The following is a 19,629-nucleotide window of genomic DNA, read 5'->3' as shown; positions in this document are numbered from 1 at the left end:
ACTTTATGCTCCTACTCCATCTCATCACTGTGTTAAGGGACACATGTATACCTGTGGCCGATTCATGTTGATGTATGACCAAAAACATCATATTGCAATTACCCTCTAATTAAAATTAATTAATTAACTAAAGGAGTCAATTTATTGTTATTAGTACCATAGGTGTTTGTTTCTGGATTCACCTATGCCGCTACTTCTGTTTAGAGTACCAGTGGTTCTCCACCAGGAGTGATGTTGTCCCCCAGGGGACATTTGGAAATTTCTGAAGATATTGTTGGGTTGCTACTGACATTTAGTTGGTAGAGGCCAGAGACACAGCTAAACATCACACAATGCACTGGACAGCCCCTACCACAAAGAATTATCTGGCCAAACAATCAATAACACTGAGGTTGGAAACTCTGTAGTAACTAACGGGATATATACATGTGTATGTGTGATCTTATTTGAATGAGAGAGAAATCAGTCATTTTTCTGGTTCTAGAAAATACTAGCCTTAGTTTGTACTTCAAACTTCATTTGCCTGTTTTAGAAACTCATATACCAGAAGAGTTTTCATAATTGACATAGGAGGGAAAAAACGAGCTCTAAGGTTTATTCTGGATCTTGGATATAATGACAAAGAAATTTCAAAATAGGAGGTCTTTAGACTGCAGCTAAAGGACATCGGAATAAGTCTACCTGAATGTGCTATGAAAGTCTAGGCATTGCTTTAAAAAAAATTGGAAGTCATCCCATCTCATAACTGCTAAGTTGCTTCAGTCGTGTCCGACTCTGTGCGACCCCAGAGACGGCAGCCCACCAGGCTCCCCCGTCCCTGGGATTCTCCAGGCAAGAACACTGGAGTGGCTTGCCATTTCCTTCTCCAATGCATGAAAGTGAAAAGTGAAAGCGAATTCGCTCAGGTTGTCTACTTGAAAGTTATACAGTCGTGTCCAACTCCTAGTGACCCCATGGACTGCAGTCTACCAGGCTTCTCCGTCCATGGGATTTTCTAGGCAAGAGTACTGGAGTGGGGTGCCATTGCCTTCTCTGAACTCATAACTCAATCTGAACAAATAAACCTCTCCAAGTAGAATGTGTTTTACAGCATTGATGGAAGAACTGCTGGAGAGCAAGAAAGAGTAAACAGATGGAAAGAACACCAAAGGAAATTGAGACATCGCCATCTGATGATATCACCTCAATTTGGACCGAGAACCACATGCCTGGACTCGTCCCATATTGACCTGCTGGATGCAGGTGCACAGAGTCAGTCATCTCCTTGGCATCCCTCCAGCGGGGTGACTTCTCCCTTGCCAACTTGCCTCTCTCAGTGACAGAAGTCACAGGCTTATTCACATGTACAACATTTATACTTAAAATACAATGTACAACACATGTCCAATCAATATTTAATATGACCAGTTAAAAATCTGGTTTGGTTTTTGTCATACTCATCCTTCTATTCTTCTTTTCTTTCCTTTTTGTTTTCTAATAAGTCACCAGTATGCTATTAGCTGGGCCAAAAAGTTCCTTTGTATTTTTTCTGTAAGATGTTATGGAAAAATTCAGAGGAAGTTTTTGGCGAACCCAATATATTTGGAAAGACTAGCCCATAGTGGATAAACTAATAATGAAATGTAGCTTTCCTCTCAACGATCTCAACAATCATCCTTGTAACATAAAGTCTGGTAATTCAAGATTTAGGCTATTTCTTTACAAGACTGGCCATATATTTTCTTATTAAGCTGATAAGCAGTATTCCTGCCTGACAGCATGAGATGGGAAGATGTAACCTGTCTGTTCATTGGTGGTCGGTCTCTACTTTAACTAAGAGATACTTTCTAGGGAAATGTAAACATCTCCATTGACATGGATACAGAGGAAAACTTCATCAATTTAGGCTTGACTCTGCACATCCAAAAAAGAATTAAGCTGGAAGTGGCCTCCAAACCATCCATAAACAAAATTTCCTCAGAGAATCTCTGGGAAGATGATTAAATATAATAGTTTATACACATGTTTTAAAATCAACTGGTGTGTTAATCGTAGCTAATTCTTCTTCCTGCATCCCAGGCTCTACTAATATACTTAGTTGGCCTCCTTTGACTTAATTTATGTACTTCCTTGTCTTTAAAGAAAAATTCTTTTATTAAGTTTATAACTTAATTTTCCTTAATTCAGCCATCACTTTTATCCAGTGTACAATGCATAATTGTTTAATATCTGTCTCAAAAAATAGTGAGATATATATATATATATATGTATGTATGTGTGAATAGCAATATATGTATATATGATAATATATATATAATGAACCTATGTATCTAAAAAGAAGAGCCAGGATAACTCTTAGTAATATAAACTCTGGCTTCAGACAAGTGAAATAAACAAACCTGTTTCCATGTGAAAGCTGCTTTCAACTATCATCAAAGCCCACTTAAGCCTGAATGGCTCATAAAATACACTCCAACAGATTCCATGGCTGGGCTAATCCTGCTTATCATACTAATTTGACAGCGACATTATGAATACTCCTCCTTCAGTGAAACATTTCAGAAAGCTATCTAGAAACCATATGAATGTGAGGGGACTGAAACAGTGGTTTGCTAACAGATCTGGGCACACTTGAAATCTGTTGCTATGCTGTCTAAGTGGTGGGTAGTACAGTCCCAGATGGCTTTCAAAATGGCCATGTTAGAACCTTCAAGATCTCAGTTAAAAATAACAGGATGGCTACACCATTGCCAACCAAACCAAGCCAAGACCTCTTGTTTTCTCTTTACCAAGAGCATCACTGGATGTGCCCAAGTGAAACAGCGATGAAGCCGTGGTGAGGGTGAGGGAGAAAGATGGGCAACTGTTTGGCTTCATAAGGAAGGAAGGAGAATCTCTCCTAGGTTATATATAACATTTGGTTTTATAGGATATCATTATCTTTTAGTCACTATGGCTGCAAATGCTATTAGCAGTTAAAAGGCACATCAAGCTATCTATAGTGATAGTATACTGAAGTTGTTCAGTCATGTCGGACTCTTTGCAACCCCATAGACTGTAGCCTGCCAGGCTCCTCTGTCCATGGGATTTTCCAGGCAATAGTACTGGAGTGGATTGCCATTTCCTTCTCCAGGGGATCTTCCCAACCCAGGGCTCAAACCCGGGTCTCCCACATTGTAGACGGACACTTTACCAGCTGAGCCACCTGGCCCTTCCTAAAACCTCATGAGACCATTTGTCTTCTAAATTTCTCACAGCAACACATCCCAGCAGAAACACTCGCATTTGTCTTAGTTGTGCTTCTGTACAAGGATTACCACTGACTTTAATTGTCTGTAGCAAGGTAAGATGATCCCATCCTATTCCCACAGAAATAAAAGAGGCTGAAAACTTACACCACCATTTTTCTTGCTGTACTATAAAATGCAAAATAAATATTAATAGCATATTTTCAATAAACTTACTTTCAGTGCAAATAGGACAGCATCCTTTCCTGTTGAGAATTTTACCCTAATCAAGAAAAAGAGAAAAAAAAAAAAAAAAGAGTTCAGTGTTAAAAAACAGGGTCTGCTGAGGACAAAACTCTTTTTTAAATCTCATACCAGATAAATCAATGAAATTCATCCAAGCTGTATTTGAACTCGATGCCCAGATGGTGATGATGGTGGTGAAAATGAAGTTTTAAGTATCAGGTTCTACAGCCAGGCAAAGTCATTCAAAAAGCTTTCCTGTTTTTATCCTCAGAGAAATATAATCCCTAAAGGTTTCATTGGTGTGATTTTTCTCACATGGAGGGGAGATGGAGACAGTCTGGATTCCACCTTTTCACTGATACCCAAATCTAGCCCTCTAGAGACCAAGTGCACACATGTAGAAATGGGAATTGGCTGTCAATCTATCAGTCTATGCAAAGCTTTCATTCTGTCTCTGCTTATTGGAGGGAGCCAAAAATAAACAGTAACCCAAGCTTGGGCCTATGTATACGGACAATATCTGTGCCACAAATGAAATTCCACCTGATTCCTTCTTTCAGAGAGTGGTACGCTATCCCTGACTATTATGTAGTCAAAGCCAAACGGGGCTAAGGGTTTTGAAATGCTGAGTAATTTTCCATTACCTTTCTGGAAAAACAGTGTAATCTCCTCTACTGCATTTCTTCTCATTTTTTTCTAATGATTGACATTTAAAGGAAGAAGCATAATCTCAGGACTCTTATCAGAGAATGACATTGCTTTATCTCTGACTCAGTGGAATCACAGGGGAAAAGAAACGTGGAAGAAAATGAACATTCAGGAAGCACATGCTATGAAACAGACGTCTGACTAGATATTTTCCTTAGGTTACCCTACATCAGGCTAACTGCAAGCGTTTAAAATAAGTTAATATTTAGAACATATTATAATTTTTGTTATTAAGATTCACAAAAACTTAGTGAGCTGAGCATTTTCCTTCATATAGACGAAGACATCGATGTCATGTAACACAAGGGTGAAGTGAAGTCGCTCAGTCGTGTCCGACTCTTTGTGACCCCATGGACTGTAGCCTACCAGGCTCCTCCATCCTTGGGATTTTCCAGGGAAGAGTACTGGAGTGGGTTGCCATTTCCTCCTCCAGGGGATCTTCCCAACCCAGGGATAGAACCCAGGTCTCCTATATTGCGGGCAGATGCTTTACCGTCTGAGCCAACCCAAAATCAAACTTAATTTTGTGTGACCTTATAGGCCAACTTTTCACTGCAGATTTTTAAGATGAGAGAGGTCTCATCTTAATCTTTAAGAGAAGTTAACATTTATTGGGTATCTATACAGTAGGAAAAAAATGCCGTACTTTCTTCTTTCCTTATCACATTTATGCTTCACAACAACCCTCTATATACAAATGCCCCTTTCCCCTCTTTACAGGAAACTAGGGAAACAGACCACAGAGTGGTGGCCCAAGACTTGTGTCAAGCCTTGTTTCACTACCTGTCGATTGCATCAAGAATAGATTTAGGTACTTAAAAAACAAATCACACTAACAACAACAACAAAAAAAGATGGCAGTTGATAATTAAAGAATTAGAACCATGTCTGACGCTTTAAAAAGGTACATTAAAGGCTATGACAGGTTTGAATGAGACTCAAAAACTCCATGCCATGCCACCTTCCATGGTTTGGGGCAACACGACAATTTCATGACCAAGAGCTCTGTTGTCTGTTTCTATTTGGCACAGAGGACTCCTTTGGCTTCTCGTGCCTGAAAGTAGTTGAGGACAAATCAACTGGCTGGCTCCAGCTGATGGAATAATGGCATACAGAGCTGTTTAAACCAAGGCCCCAGCAAAGAGTGACTCTGTGATTCCCTGCATCCGTACCTCAACAGAAACAGCCAGTTGCTTTCTTCAGAAAGTGAGAGAGGGGCTGGAAACATCACTAAATTAGGCAGGGAATAAATCAAGAGAAAGCTATGATGTCTGGCTCCTGAGTTACGTGGAACTCGCTGAGGAATTCTGAATGCCCCAAGAAAGCAAGAGTAAGAAGGGCCTAGTAACAGCACCCACCTCAGAGGTGGGGGGGGCGGGGTCTCAGCATCAGAAGAGATTGGTCCTATGACTACAGAGGAAGTCTCAGGACATATTAACAGTGATGGAATGACTGTCACATCGAACCTGTCCCCAGTGGACCCCTCCGTCCTTCTCACCAAATGCACTCCTTTGCCCTGGGGGACTGTCAAGAAGGGAATGCAACCACACAATCCTTCTTCAACAAGGCATGCAAACTTCTGGAAAAAGATGTATAGTAGCCAGGAAGGATAGAGCAGGAATATGTCTGTTTCTTAAAAAAAAATTATTATTATTATTATTTTTTTAATTTCCCAAAGCAATGCAGGGGAGGGGAAGTAAGTGTTTAACAGGATTTCTATGGTAAAACTAAATTATCTTCCAAAGTGCTTGTGCTGGCCCCTGAGGAGGCAAAGTGTGAACCAAAGGAATGATTGGAAAACTGCCTAGAAACAAAAAGGTGGGCCCTGAGGCAGGAGCCAGGCACTGCCTGACGGGCTCTGACAAGAAGACAGGGGTGGGGTGGGGGTGGGGTGGGGGAAACGCCAGGCCTGCGCCTGGAGGGACGGATGCTCCTGGCCCAAATATGGTCCACAAACAAGAGACAGGAACCAAGATGCTGGTAACGGAAAGAGCGCTCACCTCCCCACAGCAAGAGGTCTGTGAAGACCACCACACCTGCCGCGAGTGGCAGGACTCAAGTGAAGCCGGGAACTCCACCAGGGCCTGCAGAGGCTGGTTGCTCGAGCCACCAGGCTGGCTCAGCCTTTTGTTTTTGTCTTGTAGAATAAGGAAGCCCATTATTACTAACATGTGCCGCAGGAGTTCATTAGCAGCGAGGGTTCCCGGAGGACGGGCAAAAATGATGTGATACCATTTTTCCCAATGAATATTTATAAGTAGATCATGCTCAACTCTCCTTATTGTATCTCCTGGGTTTTTTTTTTTTTTTTTCAGTTTTATGTCTGAGGCTTTTTAAAGCAAGACTAATTAGGGTTTCTTTTTTTCTTTTTTTTTTCCCCCTTTATTCAGTTGTGCAATAGCAACAGCTGTTGTTTTTTTGTGCTTCATTTGGCACTCACGTAAAAACAGCAACTTTTTGTTTATAATAATAACAGATGTGAATAAAATTAAAAGCTGTCTCTGACAGAGAAGGGAAGACATGTCCTGATTATATGGATGTATTTTTTCATTTACTGGAAGGTATTGAATAGGCTTGACATTTTCCCAAAATGCATAAAACCTTGAAAGGTTTCAAGTTGCTGAGGTGAATTCAATGAAGCTCATGCTTTGGAAGATAATGGATGCTTTATTCAGGGCACTGGAACTATGGGTTTCTGAAAAGAGATATTTCCATAAAGACACCATTTCCATTCAGGACTACAACAGAGCCCGGGTTGGAGAGGGAAAACTTCAGAAAAGGGGTTGGAGGGTGCCACTGGGCAGGTGAAACTCCTTGGGGAATTTATTAATAAACAACCACATATTCCTTTGAATGGCTACAGGAAGAAAACTGATTTGAAAAGAAAGAGAGAGGTAAAATGAAAGGATCTTTTATGATATTCAAAAGAAAACCCAGCAAAAGACACGAGGGAGCTGATCAAACAGAAGTTGGAGACATTAAAACAAAAAACTGGGAGAGATCAGTAAAAAACAGAGCGAGGTAAGAGCTATTACCCTGCTAGGCTAGAATCTGGATGAGAATCATAAAGAACAAGGAGCAAGCTTTGCAAAGGACACGTGTCTATTTGGGAACTTGGAAGTTTTGGAGGATCTGAATTCTGTGTTCAGAAGATGGGAGGTGACCATGCCACACACAGGATGGTTCTCTAGATGCTTAGGTAAAGAGTAAGTCAACCTGCAGACGAACCTGAGGGCAGCTGCTGATGGGAACACACTGCTTCTTGCGACACTCTGTCTTGCCTTTCACACAAGCACAGATGGTACAGTTGACAGACGACCACATCTCTCCATCCTGCAAGAGAGACCACAGAATTCTTCCATAAACTGGAGGCTGATGGGAGCTAATCCACCAGGCTAGGATTTGTCTGTCAAGGAAAGCATTTCTTCCCTGAGTGATGGTTTCCATCAGTAGACTGAATTACTCTGAGGTGTTTATCTACATCTAACTGATCTGATAGAAATGGTAGATCTTAGTGTATGTGTGTGCGCGCGCGCGCATTTCCCCTCCAGGGTATATTAAAAAAAAAAATGCTTGTACACCAAACAAGTCATATTTGCATCTTGCTCCTTTTGCACTGTTTACTTAGCTTCACCCTGGAAAGCAAACAAGACTTTTCCTACATGATGCAACAAGGGTCTAATTTTTCCATTTGATAGGACTGAAAAGTTTGAGTTCTCCCAGATGCCACTAGTTAATTGAGACGTCCGGGGGTGGTTAGTTTATTCCCAGATGTGACATGGTTCTGGCCCACATGGGGCACAAACATGCAAAGAACAGAGACTAATCCATATGACTCCCATTGCCAGCCAGACACCTGACCAGCAAACCACCTGAAAATGTGGAGCACAGACAGAAAACTCCAAGAGCCATTCATCCCATGTCCCTGCCTGTCTGATATTCTCTTCCTATAAGGCTGGGTAGCACTTAGGACACATTTTCTAGCCCAGAAAAAGCTGTTTGAGGCATCTCTTTGGCTTATTGGATTTATAATCTGCAATTGCTGAGTGCCCAACCACAAAAATCCTGTACTTCTGGGAACATGCAGGAACGTGTATTCTTGCTTGTGAAAAAAAAGATTATGGGCAATAGATTTAGGCCTGAAAACAGAGCAAGGATTCCTTTCTGGGCTTCTGGATCTAAGCAGCAAATTTTATTAAAAACAGAAAAACCAGCCCAGATCTTTGATGTCACCTATGCCTCTTACTCTTCCTTCTCATTTTTGGGAGGTATTTTAAGGACTACCTATGTCTCTAGTGCCTTTTATCTCTCTTACTGAATCTGTTTTAAAGGGCATCTGACTATTGCAAATTCTCTGAGTGCACATTTCTAGGACTCCATAAATTACTTCAGGCCCCATCCGTGTATATGAAGGAACCTTTTTGGGAGGAGCCTGGGAAGCACTTTGCGTAATAGAGTCATCAGGGTGAGCCTACCGCATCTGGATGCTCCAGAGACAGAGGATGACGTGTAAAGAGGACACATGAGTAGCTCTGGAAGCTACTGTGGAACCACAACACACAGATACATACAGACGCCCTTCCCTGAGGCATGATACATCAAATCTTTTTACATATGTCGTAAGAATCAAGACGCTCCCTCCAGCTCTGTAATAGGAAATCTAGCCAAGTGCAGAGGGCCTGAGGTGCCTCCATCTCTGACTTGATTCTGAGGGTCTCGATTCTCAAAGGTACCCTGAGATGACACCTTCAGGTACAGAGAAACTCCCTCCACCCGTGGGGAAAACAGATTAGATGGGCAGCACTTTGGACAAAGTCAACGATCTTAATCCTAACGTTTAAATGGTCACTGGCCAGCTTCCACCCACGCCACTAGAAAACAATGTAAAACACACCTGAGATGGGCAGCAGACGACCCTACTAACTCAGCTGGGGCAGGACCCGCTCATCTTTGTTCAACTGCTCTGCTGGCCACAACCTCACCCAAACAGCTTCCAAATGGGAAAATCTCTCTCTGAAAAAGGAGCTTAGTGGGAAAGTTCTAAGAGAATCAGGATCTTGGCACGGAGGACCGTGCATCTCTGACTGCTGTCCCCAGGCATTTGGGTACCCATAGCTGCACCATCCAGGGGACTCCTCAGCTCAGCCCCAACCACTGGCACCACATTTAGAAAAGGCAATGTTTTACAGGTTTAACGTATGTTATACACCAAAAGTAAAGCCAAGAAAAACACATTTTCAAACAGTTGCTTCTCTACCCCTAAGTGTCCTTGACTCTAAACATATATGCACATATAATATAAATAAATACTTTTATACACATACATACATGGATACACAAAATATGAAATATTGCAATCTGCACTTTGCTAGGAGCTTTCCACAACTCAGTATCATACAGTAGTTCCCATGAGCTTGGTTCATGACATACCCGGAAAATCTTGTTGCCAAACTTGCACACTTTGATGTCTTCCTGGGGCACTCGTAGGAGGCAGTCATCACAACAGGCCTCCTCGCCTCTGTCGCAGCCACCAGGGTGGGAGCACTTCTTCTTACACACAACAGTGGAGTCCTGGGGGCCCGAAAGCAAACTGGAAGTTAAAGACAATTTCCACCTCCACCAGACATCCTGCCTGGCCTTCCTTTGTGTGTGTTAGTCACTCAGTCATGTCTGACTCTTTGCGACCCCACGGACTGTAGACCACCAGGCTTCTCTGTCCATGGAATTCTCCAGGCAAGAATATTGGAGTGGATTGCCATTCCCTTCTCCAGAGGAACTTTCCAACTCAAGAATCGAACCCTGGTCTCCTACATCACAGGCAGTTTCTTTACTGTTTGAGCTACAGGGAAGTCCTGGTCTTCCTTTAACAACCCACAATTAACTTCTTTAAAACATATGCTGAAGATGTGTATAAAAGTCATTCAGTCGTGTCCAACTCTTTGCAACCCCATGGACCCCTATACAGTCCGTGGAATTCTCCAGGCCAGAATACTGGCGTGGGTAGCCTTTCCCTTCTACAGGGAATCTTCCCAACCCGGGGATCAAAGATACCATATTCTGCTGCTGCTGCTGCTGCTGCTGCTAAGTCGCTTCAGTCGTGTCTGACTCTGTGCGACCCCATAGACAGCAGCCCACCAGACTCCCCTGTCCCTGGGATTCTCCAGGCAAGAACACTGGAGTGGGTTGCCATTTCCTTCTCCAATGCATGAAAGTGAAAAGTGAAAGGGAAGTCACTCAGTCATATCCGACTCTTAGCGACCCCATGGACTACAGCCTACCAGGCTCCTCCATCCAAGGGGTTTTCCAGGCAAGAGTACTGGAGTGGGGTGCCATTGCCTTCTCCGACCATATTCTAAGTCACTGCAATAAATCTTTCATTCACTTCAAAATTTTACTTGCTGACCAAGTATCCGGACTAGAAGAAGAGGAAGCTATGAACAGTGTGACATATGCCCCCCCACTTTCCAAGGGCTTATCAGTTAATGCTCAGCAGACTGATGGGATATCCTGCTCCAGCCACTGGGTTAGAAGGCCCAGTGCACTATGGACCAACCAGTTTCCTTCCTTTTTCCTGCCCTTCTCATCTTTTACAACCCTCCTTAACAGTGTTCCCTCAGGGCTCCCCCATGGCTTTATGACACCTTCTAAGAGCTGACAGTAAACTCAGGATATCTTTGATCAAAGAGTAAAAATTTAGAGCTCATGCTCCATGTGAAGATGAAATTCCTTAGTGTGTTCTGTGTTCACAAAGGAACCAAATGAGCGATTCTAAAGCTAGGCCTGGGTTCTAGGGGTCTTCCATCAACTGTGTGACCTTAATCAGGGACACTTAAACTCTGAGGGTGACAAGTCTATATCTGTAACATTAAGGAGTATGGCTTGATTTCAAAAGAAGTGGCATTCCATGGACAAAATAGCCAAGTGAGTTGTATTTACTGACTCATTCAACAATGCATGGGAAAAAAGTTCAGAGGAGCCTATTTTTATATATATATATATATATATATATATATATATATATATATATATATTGAAGTCACTCAGTCGTGTCCTACTCTCTGTGACCCCATGGACTATATATATAGCCCACCAGGCTTCTCCATCCATGGGATTCTCCAGGCAGGAATACTGGAGTGGGGTTGCCATGTCCTTCTCCAGGGGATCTTCCCGACCCAGGGATAGAACCCGGTCTCCCGCATTTCGGGGCAGACGCTTTACCCTCTGAGCCACCAGGGAAGCCCTAAGAAAAGCAAATTTTTCCAGTTTCCCAGCCAACAAGTTGAAATTTCACCTGGAGTAGAATGTCAGATGAAATAACTATAAGAGCAAAATATTTATGAAATTTAGCAGAAGACAGGATGGAGGAAAGAAATATCCCAGGGTAGATTGGCAATGACCTCAAAGTGCTGAGTTAGTGTGAACCAAGAGCAGGGAAATGAGAGACCAAACCCCTCTCCAAGACATAGACCCAATCAGTAAGCTTGGAGAGAGGACTCACTTTGGAGCCTCACATACAAATAGGTTGAGTAAATTGACAGATGTAACTTCTGCAACTTCTACATCAATTCTATGGTTTCAAGAGGCACTTCTGGTACCATCTACTACACTCTCACTAACTTATCCTCTTAAGATTAATATGAAATGAGATGATCCTTCAAAAAAAGGCATTTGTTATTCAAATCACATCACACAGTGGATAAGATATAGAATTGAATATGACCAGGGTAGAATGCCAGTTCATGTATTAAGTGTATTGTCTTGTACAAATCCATCCCTCTGTGCCCCGGATTCCTCATCTTCAAAATGGAGATGATAACACCTCTCAAGTTGATTGTGCAGTTTAATGGAATATGCAAAGTACTTGGCACAGTGCCTGGCACATGGAAATAAGTCAACTCATAAATTGGCAAAAATCCTTTGTCAAACTGCATATTTTGATTTCAAGTTTGAAAAACAAGGGCACTCACCAGCTCTAGAATAATGCATACTTCATGATAGATTGCCCAACTTTCATTAAATATACACCCACAACCAACCATCCCCCACCACACACAAACACACACACATTTAGAGTATCATTAGATCATTGCCTGGAACTGGATTAAGCAATTAGAATACAGAGATGGATAGATGTGCGCCTGTCCTCAAGGAACTCACAAAGAGAAGAGATAACCATCTGAACAAAGACTATATAATAATGTGGTAAAAAGAACTGGTAAAGGTATAGGGCTAGGAGAGAAGATGCAACAATTACCTATCTAGGTGGGTTGGGAAAACCTCACTAGAAGAGGTGATATCTGAGAAAGGCTGCTATAAATGAAGAGGAGTTTGCTAATCAGACTCAAGGAAGATGAGGACACTGCAGGCAGACGGAAACCTAAAACTGAATTGTGTTTAGAGAACTATTTCCTGCACCTGCATGGCACTCACTGGATGGGGATACTGGAGAGGGAAACTCTAACAGATACAAAACAACCCTGATCACCCCAAATGATTGCAGCCTGATTCTTCAAGTATTCCATTTCCCAAAAATGACCGTGAATTCATACTCTGATAAAAAACATCTTGAAGGAACAGCTTCAGTTACGCTTCTTTTGAGTATTGGGATATATTGGCTAATCACCTCTCAAAGAATCTCTCAAAGAATGAGACCCAAAACGCTGCAAGCATAACTAATTTCCATCCCTGGGATGCCTGGCTTTTCTGCAATCAAGAGAATCGGGAATGTGATGTCTTTCATCAAAGGCTCAGTATCCCCAAGAGGAAGCTATAACCTGTGAAATTCCAGGAGAGAAAGAGAAGTCCAGAGGATGGAGGCCAAGGCAACAAAAGGAGTGGCTATATGCTTAGCACAGGATTCTACGAACCATGAAAGAGAGGAGAGGGCCTCAGGAAAGTAATTCCAGTCTTCGGAATTACTTGCTGTTCAGTGCTAGGGAACAGACAGTTCAGCCCTTCCTTGGCCACTTCCTTGAAGATGCAGTGCATGCTCATTAACAAACCATGCCTTGAGTAATCAGGAACTTTTGAACTCTAATTCCAGCTACTGATTGACAGTGAAAAAAGTTCCTCTTTCCCTCTCCAGACCTCTGGTTATTAAAAACAAACAACTATCACCCCAAAATGTATTATTCTAAACTCATGTCACACAGATGTTTCGATTAACTTGCTAATGAATGGTCCTAAAGTCCTCTGTGTAAATGATTCTCTCCTCAGTTTCAGAACTGAATCACCATATAAACATAGTCTAGGAATGTGTGATGTGCATAATGCCTTTAAATTTCTGGAGCTGAGGAATTCTTTCTTTACCAGTCACTAGATGTGTGGTTCGGAGAAGGCAATGGCACCTCACTCCAGTACTTTTGCCTGGAAAATCCCATGGATGGAGGAGCCTGGTAGGCTGTAGTCCATGGGGTTGCTAGAGTCGGACACAACTGAGCGACTTCACTTTCACTTTTCCCTTTCATGCATTGGAGAAGGAAATGGCAACCCACTCCAGTGTTCTTGCCTGGAGAATCCCAGGGATGGGGAAGCCTGGTGGGCTGCCGTCTATGGGGTCGCACAGAGTCGGACACGACTGACGCGACTTAGCAGCAGCAGCAGCAGATGTGTGGTTGCCTTTTGAGAAAAGTGTGTAATGACTCAAGTAAGAAATGGTATGATGAACAACACATAAATACTCTCTTCCCAAACTACCAGGTTTATTTTTGTGGTAACTGTGAACCCATGCCTTTCTTTTCTCTTTACTGCTGTTGTTCAGTCACCAAGTCATGTCTGACTCCCTCATGGACTGCGGCACACCAGGCTTTCCAGTCCTTTACTACCTCCTAGAGTTCGCTGAAACTCATGTCCATTGAGTCGGTGACGCTATCCAACAATCTCATCCTCTATTGCCCCCTTCTTTTCCTGTTCTCGATCTTTCCCAGCAACAGCCTTTTCTGATGAGTTGGCTTCTTTTCTCTTACATGTGGTTAAAGCCATTTTTATTGCCAGGTGTGTCAGAGAATTCATACTGAATAAATAGAGCCAGAGAACACTGCAATGTGCATTTGTCTGACTTTTATAAGTGCTTTAGCCCCTCAGAGTTTAATTCTTACCCCTAGAGCTAACTTACTGGTCCTGGGAACATAACAGTGATTCATAATTTGGATCCTATGTCTAAACTTCCTTGTGAACATGCAATATAACTTTACAGATAAAGTGGCATCAGTAATGCCTCATTACCATAAATAACACATTATTATATTTGGCTATAGTGTTAACATTAAAACCAAAATGTCGTCCATTCTGGACCACAGCCCCTCAGAACCATCTTACCTTGCAGGTACATGCAGTGCAGTTATCATAGAGAAAAGAGGATCCATTGTCATAAACATCACTGCGAAAGAGGCAGCTTCCAAATGGGAGGTCAAACACTTTCCTTTGACCTAGAAAGAAGCAACAGCATAGCGTTAGCAAGACAGAAGTCAGGATTGTCCCACTTCATCATCAGCAATTATAGCACAGGACTGTTAAACATTCCCACAAGACCAGGTAAATCTAGTGCACAAATACAGAGCCATGGGTCACATGTTTCTAGGGGATTCCCAGGAATCATGACTTCAAAGAGTTTTTGCTAAAAAGAGTTTGATTCCATACTGAATCTTGTAAGTTTAACAAATCTTTATTATGAGTTCATCCTAGTGAGCCAGGATGACTAAGGCATCCTGTCCCAATGGAGCTTAATCTACTGGGGAAACAAACCCACAAAAGATGATTTCAATACAATAAGACAGTCAGTTCTGGAAAGAAGCCAATCTAGGAACTGTGAGGATGGGAAGGACAGAGAAGACTCAGGATGTGCTGCCTGAGCTGTATCTTAAAGAATGAGTAAAATTATCCAGAAAGTGGGTGTTGGCAGGGAAGAGGCAGGAGAAGTCAAGATATCCAAAGAAGACTAGGATGAGCAAAAAGAAAAACTAATGAGATAGTATATCAGTTGAAGAAATGACAAGTCCATTGGCATCAAGGGTGATGCTAACTCAAAGATCACACAGAGGAGGAATCCAACTCCACAAATGCAGTGTTCAACCTCCCACAGGCATCACACCTCTTGCAGAATTACTGTGGTTTTCCCTGATGTAAGGATTTGATTGGTGACCCAAAAGGCGAAAAAAATCAACCCCAAATAAGGAGTGTAATCCACTTTCCTCCTTTCTTTCAGTATTTGAGTTTCTACTCTCTGGAGCACATAAAAATATCTCTGAAATGTTACTTCAATTAAGGACTAAGTTGAGAAGTCAAAGATTAATCATAACTCATAAGATTTATACCCACACTCTTCCTGTAAAAAGATTAAAAGCAATCTCTATTTCATTGGAGACCAAATGAAATGCTGAAGTATCTATAAACACATATGAAATGCTATTCTCGGAATTAGAATTGTTGGAATTACTGTTAGTAGGTGTCAAGAAAAATGCCATCTTCCCGTTAAAAGTCAACCTCAAAGCTGGGATACAGTATAGATGTAGAATTAAATCATTAGTTTAGTTCTCCCTACAAGAAGCAAACTTGCTTCAAAAGATGATTGTGATAATTTTAACTTGGGTCCCACATACAGACTCCTGGGTGACCTTGAACTTGATTTCTCCAGGCCTGACTTAGTTCACTTGTCATAAAATGATATCAAAATGCCTCCTCCCAACAACACATTGCCATCTCTAACTACAATGTCAATGCTAAAGTATACATCAAAAACTTTTTTATGGTTAGATAAAATTTAGCATAATGACTGTATGTGCACCTAACAATTAGCAATACCCCAACTGAAACAGGCATTCTTCTGTGTATACTCAGGTTCTAAGTCTTCTGAAGTTTGTAAAAATGTATAGATTAAATCAGAGGATTACCTGAAAAATACAGAATTCATCCTTTCTCTAGGTCTTCCTCTAGGTAACTCCCAAGGGTTGTCTGAAGCATCAGAAATCTGTGTGCAGGCTACCCACCCCATCAGAGTCACACCTGTCATATCACACCTTGATTTAGGACACTCTATAAAAGTATAAGAAACACCCCTAAGCAGATTTTTTTTTAATTTACTACAAAAATGATGGTGACATTATTTTTCACTGCTTTAAACACTGTCCTCTATATTATTCCATCAAAGATATATTTCTGTCCCTTAAGAATTAAAAATAGCCCTGCTTCAATCGAGCATTTGTTTCAAATTGTGATAACATGGTTTGCTTTGTCCTGTCTTTTATTATATATATTATTATATATTATATTATTAGTGTTAGACTGGTGGATTGATACATCAGTAGACTACTGAACAAAAAAGGCTTGAGTTTAATCTCCCTGCACAAATATGATCAATGGCAGATAAGTATTATCATTATTAGAGGTGGTATAATTCAAATAGGCTTCCCAGGTGGCACAGTGGTAAAGAACCCACCTGCCAATTCAGGAGACGTGGGCCCAATTCCTGGGTCAGGAAGAGCCCCTAGAGAAGGAAATGGCAACCCACTCCAGTATTCTTGCTTGGAGAATCCACATGAACAGAGGAGCCTGAAGGGCTGCAGTCCATGGGGTCGCAAAGAATCATACGCAACTGAGCAACTGAGCACACAGCACATATAATTCAAATATGATCTTGGGCCATGTGACTCTGAGAGGTGCATCGGTGCTCTATATATAGAAACTTCTGCTGAGGCTGTCATTGAAAATGAGAAAAGAGAGGAAAATAGTGCAAAAGGCAGGGGTATGTCATGTGAATGAATCCTGCTCACGGGAAAACTGAACAGCAAATCAGTGTCCAAAAACCCAAAAGTCTAAATAGTCTAAAATTTCAGCATCCACTAAGCATTGCTATGTTTCCTTTTTTTTTTTTCCTGTCTTCTGTTGTGTGGGTATGTTTCTTTCTACTGTCAAAGAACATACAATCTTACCTAAATCCCAAAGTCATCATGGCTCAAAATAAGATAAAACATTCAAAAGAATAGTTCAGAGACTCTGTGTATAGCCTAATCTAAGCCATTTCCACTTTATTCCTCTGGGGCTTAGCCCAGCAGTAAAGGTCTCATTTGGGAGAATTTCTGAGTGTCCTAAGAGTTGCTGTTCCTTTTGTAGTCCAACTTATGACCACAAACGGACAGAAAAATCTGCATTCAATACAACAGTCATTGTTCATATGAGAATCTCATCTGACTCAGCATATCCACGATACCAGCTTCAGAGCTTTAATCAAGCTTGCTGCTGCTGCTGCTAAGTCGCTTCAGTTGTGTCCATTTATGTGACCCCATAGACGGCAACCCACCAGGCTCCTCCATCCCTGGCATTCTCCAGGCAAGAATACTGGAGTGGGTTGCCATTTCCTTCTCCAATGGATGCACGCATGCTAAGTCGCTTCAGTCATGTCCGACTTTGTGCGAGCCTATGGACAGCAGCCCACCAGGCTCCTCTGGCCACAGGATTCTCTAGGCAAGCCTACTTATCTTCAAGTTGAGGCCCCAAGCCACACCTCCTCTGGGACGACTTTCTCACCTAGATGGGGCCCTGTTTCCACCATGACCCACAGCATGATGATTTCAACAACAGTGAACTGGCTACTTCTCTTCCAGGGGCACAAACACACATGGGCAACCCAAGAAGCACACACATCAGGGGAAATGCCTTCAGTCAGTCATGTCTAAACAATTCTCCTTTGTTCTGATAATATCTATGGAATTACTTTAAAAGCAGGTGCATGTTTGTGTGTGTGTTTGCATGTATGTACACAGAAGGAAGGCAAACATTATTAGATGAAGAGTTAGCAGCAGAATCCTTCAAAGAGAAAGCTGCCTTCATTTAACAAGATACCTTTATTGGCCAATTCAATTGTAGAAAGATAGACTTCAGGGTATGGCTATGATAAGCTGGGAATGATAAAAATAAATCAACAGGTGTTTCGGTTGGAGGAAGCAAAGTATGACAGAAAAGACAGAAGATTCAAGGAAAGAGTGTGGACAATAAGGATTGGAGGCTGTAATCCACAGAAAAGGGACAGTGATATTTTCCTAAAGGCAAAGTGGCTGAGACCTTTTAAGAACAAAGCGAGCTTAATATTTCAGTTTCTATTATTCATTGTGCTTCCCTGAAAAGTAATCAGCCTCTTACTGTAAACCTTCAGTGAAATCCCCTGCACAAGCCTTGATTCAATAGCACCATAGAATGTGAAAAGACAGGGTGGGGAGGTTTTCCTGAAAGGACAAAATGATGTTGAAGAAGCAGATGGAGGAGGGAAAGGAAGAGGAACAAAAAAAAGGGAAGAGAAGGAGGAGGAGGTAGAAGAGGAAGAGGTAGGGAACAAATAGAAAAAAGCAGCAGGAGCGAAAACAAAAAGCCAGCGGTGACTAGAGAAAATACAAGCCCCCTGCCAAGGATCCCTGGAGATACTGGTGGGGATGCTGCATATTCTATTGTATTCATTTGATGGATCAAGCTACTTTTATCTGAATCTTAAATGGTCAAGCTCAATCAACTCAATGACCTTAAGCTCACATGGAAGAAGCTGATACATAGATAAAGAACAAAAACCAAAGGATTCCGGGCTCTAGGGACCCTCCATCCAGGGTGTTTCTCTTCAGGTGGTAACATGCATGCTGCTCTCCACGTTACCTGGAAAGCTGAGAAGCAGCAGGTTAAATCGTGGATTTGGGAATCACGGAGACTCACGTTCAGGAGTCACCTCCAGAGCTCACTAGCTGTGCTACCTTCTAGGAATTCTACTTCTTTCTCAGCACAAAACTAATCATGGTCCCTATATTATTAATACACATCAGAATTCTATACTTAGCACCTGTATGTCACAGACTCTTGAGAAAATTAAATGAGAAAAAAAGTTCCTGAAGTTTTCACATGGTACCTAGTACATAATAATTGCTCCAAAAGGAATAGCTAATCCTCTTTTTTATTGACTTATTCATTATTCCCTTCCAAACCTCTTGTTTGAGGCACCTTATCCTCCTGCATGTTTTTGCCTCTAAAATAACACTCTGTTCCTCCATCTGTTTACTTCATATGCCTTTATTTACTTATTTTTCTTTTGGGGGCATGCTTTGAATCATGTGTGATCTTAGTTCCCTGACCAAGGATTGAACCCTCACGCTCTGTCTGCATCCCCCATCCCACCCCCCACATTGGTAGCACAGAGTCTTAACCACTGGACTGCCAGGGAAGTCCTCACATGCCTTTAAAATACATTCCTACTAAATGTCAGATGCCCAGTTAAAGACAGTTTCTCAGTGTTGTTCTCCCCACAAAAATACATTCCTACTAATCATCAAATGTCCAGTTAAAGACGGTTTCCTCAGTACCATTCTCCCCACACCAGGCTATTATCCCAGGGTGTCTGGTATACCAGGTTTACAACTACAGGGGAAGATAAGAGAAAAGAAAGTTCTGGGGAGGCTCAGAAGTGAAATAAATCCTTGTACACACCTTGGTGGTGGTT

At 41.9% G+C, this 19,629-nt stretch overlaps 1 protein-coding gene across 2 annotated transcripts in view; it reads right to left on the bottom strand.

Moving 5' to 3' along the window:
• Positions 1 to 19,629, bottom strand: part of BMPER (BMP binding endothelial regulator) — a 252,348-nt gene that overhangs the window by 90,482 nt on the left and 142,237 nt on the right. For both annotated transcript variants that reach the window (XR_015163218.1, XM_086398479.1), the window contains exons 8-11: positions 14,478 to 14,587; positions 9,591 to 9,731; positions 7,389 to 7,493; positions 3,444 to 3,489 (exon numbers count right to left, since the gene is read on the bottom strand). Coding sequence is in view for 1 of the 2 variants with exons in the window: in XM_086398479.1 (XP_086254605.1) it covers positions 3,444 to 3,489; positions 7,389 to 7,493; positions 9,591 to 9,731; positions 14,478 to 14,587 (402 nt within the window). In the remaining variant the exon portion in view is untranslated. The remainder of the gene's footprint in view (positions 1 to 3,443; positions 3,490 to 7,388; positions 7,494 to 9,590; positions 9,732 to 14,477; positions 14,588 to 19,629) is intronic.

This window comes from Bos grunniens, chromosome 4 (genome assembly GCF_055505025.1).
Source record: "Bos grunniens cultivar Pamir isolate PY7600 chromosome 4, Bosgru_T2T1.0, whole genome shotgun sequence".
Classification (NCBI taxonomy): Eukaryota; Metazoa; Chordata; class Mammalia; order Artiodactyla; family Bovidae; genus Bos; species Bos grunniens.
The sequence above is the reverse complement of the archived record's forward strand: the minus strand, read 5'-3'. Positions and strand labels throughout refer to the sequence as shown.